Source organism: Rhopalosiphum padi, chromosome 3, assembly GCF_020882245.1.
Source record: "Rhopalosiphum padi isolate XX-2018 chromosome 3, ASM2088224v1, whole genome shotgun sequence".
In the NCBI taxonomy this organism is placed as follows: domain Eukaryota; kingdom Metazoa; phylum Arthropoda; class Insecta; order Hemiptera; family Aphididae; genus Rhopalosiphum; species Rhopalosiphum padi.
The window spans coordinates 36067961-36075951 of record NC_083599.1 but is presented as its reverse complement, the minus strand read 5'-3'; the positions used below and the strand labels follow the sequence as shown (position 1 = coordinate 36075951).

The 7991-nt window shown below is 25.3% G+C and overlaps 1 protein-coding gene across 1 annotated transcript; it reads left to right on the top strand.

The window, feature by feature from the left end:
* Nucleotides 1–1039: 1039 nt before the first annotated feature.
* On the top strand, nt 1040–7344 carry LOC132926906 (FERM domain-containing protein 4B). Its single transcript, XM_060991325.1, has 9 exons — nt 1040–1334; nt 1470–1717; nt 1785–2013; nt 4889–5048; nt 5446–5555; nt 5620–5743; nt 5828–6260; nt 6333–6613; nt 6681–7344. The coding sequence occupies exons 1-9, from the start codon at nt 1331–1333 to the stop codon at nt 6832–6834; spliced, it is 1743 nt and encodes a 580-aa protein (XP_060847308.1). The 5' UTR covers nt 1040–1330; the 3' UTR covers nt 6835–7344.
* Nucleotides 7345–7991: the final 647 nt, after the last annotated feature.

The following is a 7991-nucleotide window of genomic DNA, read 5'->3' as shown; positions in this document are numbered from 1 at the left end:
TCTCATCAAAGGATTTTCATATTTTGTTGTTATTCGAAAACTGTAATAACAGTAGAATGTAGATACTTGAAAATATGCTCATAATATACTTAAACGTAAAATAATTTCTTAGTTTCTTATACATGGTATAATTTTCTAAATATTTTAACCCTTTTGAGTTGTTTAGAGATATTTTTAATTTTAGTATTTTTTTTTTATAAATGTTTATAAAAATGTGAGCTGAGTCAAGAAGCTTGAACATATAATGCAAGTTTAGATACTTACGACATTTTTTTCTTTTAATATAATTGTTTTTCTTAGTTTTGTTTTGTTGAAACGAACTGTTTTCCGTTAATAAATTTAATTTAATTGTATCCCCCTCCCACCGACAAAAATCCCTCCAAACATGTACTGAGTCTGACGTATTGTTGTGTAATCGTGTTGGACTTAGTCGGAACGTTACCTATCTGGATTCGTCTCGGCAATCAAGTACAATAAATTGAATAGAAAAACTCTATTGGCAAATATTATGGCGCTATCTCGTGGTTAGATTGTATTTTAAATACTTGATGCCCGATACTATGTATTGTAAATTGTAATGGGAGTAATGCGACCACTAAAATTAGAGACATTCTCCAAATTCTGATGTTTATAAATGCTTCCAAGCATACAATGTTTCTTTTCACCAGTGGTACGAAAAACGGTCACTAAGTTTAGTTTGGTCACCCTACTTTAAATACGCGTAATAATAATAATTACCGAAGTATTGTCAATTAATATTTGATTTAATGACGATAAATAGCAAGAAAAATACATGGTGTTGATAATACATTATTTAAACATTATACCAATTAAAAAAATAAATAATAGTAGTAGTTACATAGTACTACTTTACCTTATAACTCGTTTCATGAAAATATTTAATTGTTTTCCACCTCCATACAACAGCGATCACCTCCATACAATAGTGATAACTGAATACAAAGCAATGAACGGTTGGCAGATGGATGTCAGAAACGTTTTAAATATTATCGTTTTCGTTTCTTGTCGTTCGTTAGTCAAGCAATAATTGTTGCTATCAGACGGTTGCATTGTTTTCGCCAAGCAATTACGCACCAGATAAGCCGTAAATTATTTTAATGTAGTTCAATTTATTGTTTAGTGTTTACTTTGCTTTTCGTTAGGGCTTTTTGTGTTCGACTGTTCCATTTATTAGTGTTATTACGTCCGGTTGATGTCATCTAATTCCTTAGAACGTACAGCGCTGAATTATTTGGTTTCACGCGCAATGTTGTAGCGTACAAAATTCTGGTTTATGAACGTGCTAGTTTCGCGATGCATTTAAAAAACTATGGGTAAGGGTGTCGTATAATTCATGCAGTCTCGATGTGTTGGTTCTTAACAAACTGCTTAATATGTGCAGTGTTTTTTAAATTGAACGTATTTGATTTTCTTTATTAATTGTGTGATTCATATTTTTCATTTCTCAGAATGCTCCTCAAATAAAGTTGACACAATGGTTGCGAGTTTACAGTCCAGGCGTAAGGCATTAGAATCCAAAATCATCGAAAAGAATCGCGAATTAAAACGATTATGCATACAAGAAGCAGAATTAACAGGTAGCTTACCTCCGGAAATCCCATTGGATCCTGGCGAAACACCACCTACTTTCCGCCGACGTGTTGGAACATCATTTACTTATCCTGAAAATTTAATAAATAAGCTAAAATTTAAAGACGTAAGTAATTTTTAATATTTTTACTGTAATGTACCTACAGATTTTGTATTAGTGTTTTGCTTGCCAGGATGAAACTTTGGCTTCACTTGAATTGGAGTATAAAATCCAAAAAGGAATTGCTGAAGCTGCTTTAGGACTTGCTAATGATGAGACTGCCAACAAATCCGTGCGGCGAAAACATAGAATGATGTATCAACAAAGTCAAAGTAGAATTATTGAACTCGAAACAAGAATAAATTTATGCAATAATCAAAAGGTCAAAAAGAAACCTCGCCCTGAGAGCAGTTACACAACAGGTAATATTTAATTTTTGATAATCATAGTTAAGGTTAAATTAGAATAATAATAAAGATTATTCAAATTTATTTAAGTCAAAATAAGTAAAAAGAACAATGTCTTAAAGTAAAATCGACAAATTCCAGTGCCTTGATAAAATATATGTTACCGTTGAACTAAATAAATATAAATTGTAATAATATGGGCCAAGTTTAAGTGAATAATGCCCAAGTTGTTTAAGCCATATAGATAATTATACACATTCACTAGATATACATGACTCACAGACCAGTCTTATTAATTTTTCAGAAAGATATCTAATTATTTACACTCCCACATACCACTCTTAAGTTAGATATTTAAATTTATCTAATACTCCTGATAAAATAGGGTAAATGCATCTTATCAGGTTAAATACAACTAAATAATTTTCTTGCTTCTCTAAAAAATCTATTTCCATTTAACACACAGCGATACATAAACCATATTAGAGCATATCTGAGCAGAGCATGAATTTATTCATTTTCACAATGATGTGTTTATTTCTTTATTATTATTTTATTTTTTTGTGTCAATACCTATATTTTATAATTAATTACTATATTTTTATAGTACTAAATGCTAAATATTTTTCTTTGTAATTAAAAAAAACTAAAAATAAATAATGATAGATGCATGGCATAATTTTAAAAATATTTTGTTAAAATAACAAAAGCTTGTGTATTATTTTGTAGTTAAAAATGTTTAAAATTCATACCTTAGATATGACAATTTAATACAAAGTTCCTACTAAGTTTTTTACCAAACTTATTCTATCTGTATTATTTTGATTTATCTGTTGGGAAATATAAAGATAAAACTTTATTACCACACTTTTGCTTTAACAACTGCGCAGTCTATACAATATACATTTTAGTATCAATATTTTTTCTGTCAAATATATTTCCTCCTATAATATTTTTACCAACTGTAGATATTTGTATTTATATTTACTATTTAAAAAGTTGAGTTCTAAGTATGGCTATAATTTCTGCAGTTTAAGTATAAATATAAGTCATAAGTCGTATATGATAAATAATAAAATAAACAATAGTAATATTAAGTAGTATAAATATAAATGAGTTACATGTAATTTGGCTTCAGAATTACTATTTATTAGATACTATGTGTTCTCTATACAAGAAAATCTCCAAATTATTAGAATAGGTATATAAAAAAAAAAACTGGTAACCTAGACACAAACAGTGAACATGCAAAATAATTTTCTCTTAAAATGTTACTTTATAAACAAATTCTAAGAATGTAATGGACAGACAGAATTATCAATCAAAGGGTACTAAAAATAATAAGAAAAAAGACGGGACTTAGAATAATTATAAAAGCTTAATTAGATTACACTGATCATGTCATAAGGAACAATTAATGCAGAATGATAAACACTTCTCATCAGTATTTACTAAATATTATATACTAATAATAATCCATATAGGCTTATAACTTTCATGTAGGTATGAGAAACATTTAATCCTTTGTATTGGCATATTACTTTCAATATCTTATCTAAAATTGTATGGTTATAAAGAAATAAAATATAAATCATTTGATCAACATATCATTTTTATCAAATATTATATTTTTTTATTTACTAGACATTTCAAGTATATTTGAACATTTATAAAACAGTTTACACATCATACTGGTAATATTTTTATGTTATATTAAACATAAACTAATGTTAATTACCTAATACTATTATAATTTGTAATTATTAATTATTGTTAGAAAAAAAATATTTAAGTGATATAAATAGTATTAATTGAAAATGGGTATTTTTTTAAAACTTGAAACAATTTATTACAATCAAATTGTTATTATTATAATTTATTTATCATTACAAATTCTTACAAATTTACTATTGCATAACTTTTTAATTGTGCGATACCCACAATGTTTATTGTTGACGACCTGCTACATGATAAACTATTTCTACCTGATTCCCTCAGTGTCAACTATCTATCGTCTACTAATTTGATCACATCATCTATGTCTAACAGTTTTTCCTTGCAGACAGATTACTATTTGTTAGTGTGTTTAATTGTATTTAAAAAAGCTATTATTTGTTTCAAATTATTTAAACACTTATATATTATGAATATTAACAACAATAGTTGATCCAATGTACTTTTCGAAAATAAATCTGGCATTCATAATAAAATACCTGTTATATATTAAAATATAGTAGTATCATAAACAAAGTATATCATTGTTATTACATTACAAAAATCCTATTAAATTTTTCCGATCACTTATAATGTAGAAATTATCATACTTAATTTAATAAAATTGCTTTTTAATGTATGTTTTAAAAAATTATAAGTTTTTATTTCTTACATGATTTATAGCTAAATAGTAAACAGAAATTTTTTTAAATATAGTTAAACTATTTTATTTTAAAATGTAATGAGTGTTTATTATTAATAATTACTATCAGAGCCATAACTAGGGTAAGGCGAGCGAGGTGCCTGATGCTAGGGAGCATAAAAATATTAAATAATTAACTCAAGAAAAAATATTATTATCAATATAAGATTTTTTAACGAACTGTAAGTATAATGTAGGCTAAAGATTTTATTTCTTGTTTTGATCAGAAACTAATCACTAATTTTCAGATGTTTCCAACTTTTATTATAAAATATTAAAAACTGCGAGTGTGTCACCCCCACCACCTAAATTATGTATTACTAGAGTTCTGCCTCAGAATAAAAAATTACTCAGTACGGCTCAGTACGGATTACTATAGAAATTAAATAAGATAATTGTAAAATAAAATTATTGATCAAGGATAATAATTATTATGAATAAATTGGAATACATATTTTGTTGTTTTTTTATTAGATTTTGTGAACAATCATAGCGTGACTGATGGTAATTTTGTTGTACCTAAAGAACCGAATGTGCAATCTTCAAACCCAAAAGTTTTATCTCACAAAAGTAATTTAAGACAATCTCAATCATACAACAAATTCCCCAGTCAAAGAAATTCTCATGACCCAAGGTAATTTTAAATATTTAATTATTTTAAACTTAAACTTACTTGAGTTGTTTATAAAATGTATACAATATTTTTAATTTACATATATTTTTATGAAGTATGAATGTTTAAACTCCATACATATTCATCAATTATATAATTTAATTAAAGTCTTATGAATATTAAATTATTGGTTATAATTAAGTATTCTGAATTATGATATTAAAAAAGACAATTTCACTTTTTAAGATATATATAATTAAAATTAAATATAAAAAAACGATATCTTTGTTTTAAAATATGTATTTTAGTACACAGTAAGCTTAAGAATTTTTATTTATATTACTTGAAATAAATTACATTTTATATCTGAATAATATTATATTCTTTATAAAACAATTTTTAATTAATCATTTTTTAGAATTGGAAATGGTATACATAATTCATGGAATACTCATGAGCATATACCCAGCTCCAATATGCAACCAATGCTATTACCAAGATCAACTATCAGTTTGGATAAAGAACATGGTAAATTATTAGTTAATTGTTAAAAAATATATTTGTTAAATTAAAAATGTTTATTATTTTACAGTTACTTATCCTAAAGATAATGGCGGGTTTTTTAATAATAACTCAAATTCTACAAATTTACCTTCAAGTCATGAATTGCCAAGTAAGATTATTGATCAAGATTTCACGTCTAAGTATAGAGACAGGTAAATATTATTATATTTTTGAATTGTAATAGTTTACTTTTATAACAGAGTAAATTTAAATAATTTAATATTTCATGATAACAGGTTTGGAAGTTTAGATAGGCGACATACTAGAAGTTCTAGTTCTCGAAGTAATAGTAGTGTTGATCATGAACCTTCAGCTGCACCTGTTGTACCACGACATACAAATTCACAGCATCCCACAACTACTATTTTATTACCAAATCAAATGTACCCAGAAAATAGTTTAATGAGAACTCATTCTCTGGGTAATATTAAAAATGAAAATCAGCAACAAGCAGAAAAAGGATTTACAGATTTAAATCAAATGTCATTATCTGAAAGTAGAAAAAACAATGAGAAAAAGTGGATTGAAACATCATTAGATAGTAGTAGTGTTGAGTCTGGGCCAACACTTGCCCATGATTTACCACCTCCTATCAAAATGCATACACCTCCAATACAACCTGAAAATCACCCACTTCCGTACGATCCACTAGTCAATCATTTTGACACTGTAATTATTATATAATTCTTGGTTATTTAATTTAAATAATTGTGCATATATATATATATATTTATTTAATAGGTTCCATTTGAATCACCAAAAAATCATACGGTTGTTCAGGTTGGAAAGTGGCAACCATATCGTGAAGTAACTAAGCCGTTTGAAATGTCTGATTTTTATAAATACAGTACAAGATTTAGGAAACCATCTGCAAATTCTAATAGTGTGTCTCCAGAAGTAGTTCAAACTACAGCTTCTAACCCTTCACCAACACCATCCTTGCCGCCACCAATACCAGCGTTACAAAATAAAGGAATTTATCAACCTTTAAAACCTCATAATTGTCATCCATTGGTACCTCAGTAAGTTCTCTTACAATTATACATTTCAGTATAATAAACAACAATTAAAACACATTTCATTTTACAGAAATGTTTCATTAATGGAAGAAACAGTTTGTCCTATCGATTCATTTGAACCCAATAATGAATTATGTTTAGATGAAAGTGTATTTGCTAATGAAATGTTATCTTGGTACCAAGATGAAGCTACACCTCAATCCAGGACTGCCACGTTGGTTTAATTTTAATTAATATACACTAAAACATATTATGGTATATTTTCATATTATGAATTTATGATGGGCAGCTAGAATACAACCAATATAATATTATATATTATTATTATTATTATGTTCTTATTTTTTAGATTATTTTAGTACATGATTTATCTATATGAACATAACTTTAATACAAATGATGACAAAATTATGAAATTTTAATATGAATACCTATTTACAATGTTTATATAGTTTAAGTTTTAACACTTAAAATATGACTATCATTTTTCATATTATTATTATTTAATTTATTTTGTATTTACTCATTATTGAATTTTTTTTTAAATTATCGAATTTCTGTAATATTTGTAATTTTATTTTTGTACAAAGGTATCTTGGATAAAAATCTAATATAAGTATGAAAATGAACCTATAAAAGTAATGATTATTACAATGTTTTTTAAATTTATTATTGTATACAATTCTAATAATATACCTGCATTTAATTTATTAATACATCACAATTTTGATATTTTATAATAAATCAATGTTATACAGTTGATTATTATAACCAGTATGCTTAACAAACCAAAATTATTAATATTATTTTTTTTTTATAATAAATATTACAAAATGCACTAAAAATATAAATATATTGTTTAGTATTTAAATACACTATGAATGCAAATGATTTATTCATACAAATATGCAAGAATATTTTGTATAAGATAAGACTGAATGTATCGTTCAATTAGTCTAAAGATTGTAAGATGTGTATGTATTTTTTTTTTATTCATACAGATTTTTTATTTTACTAAATTATTAATATTGAGTAATAGTGTATACAAAAAAATATCATCTATTTTATTATTATTATTATTGTCTTTTGTATTTTATTTTTATAACTACAAAATATATTAATTTTTTTAAGAGCTTAAATTCTAATAATTGTATTTTATTTTTAGTTTATAATTGTAATAAAAATATCAGTATACAAATCAATAAGCTCAATGTATAATTTCAATAGAAGTATACCGAAATATTTTTTAAAACACAATACAATTTGTATGAAGATTACTTTATAACTTACATAAATTTAAAAAGTAATATGCAATTATTTTATATTTTATACACAATATATGTACATATAAGAATCAAACATAAATTTATGTTTATATTTT

Bases quoted from the DNA above. Each gene is read 5' to 3' on its own strand.
- LOC132926906 (XM_060991325.1), top strand. The intron at 2,014-4,888 runs GTAATATTTAAT...TTTTTTTATTAG, and splicing joins TGAGAGCAGTTACACAACAG to ATTTTGTGAACAATCATAGC. The intron at 5,049-5,445 runs GTAATTTTAAAT...ATCATTTTTTAG, and splicing joins AGAAATTCTCATGACCCAAG to AATTGGAAATGGTATACATA.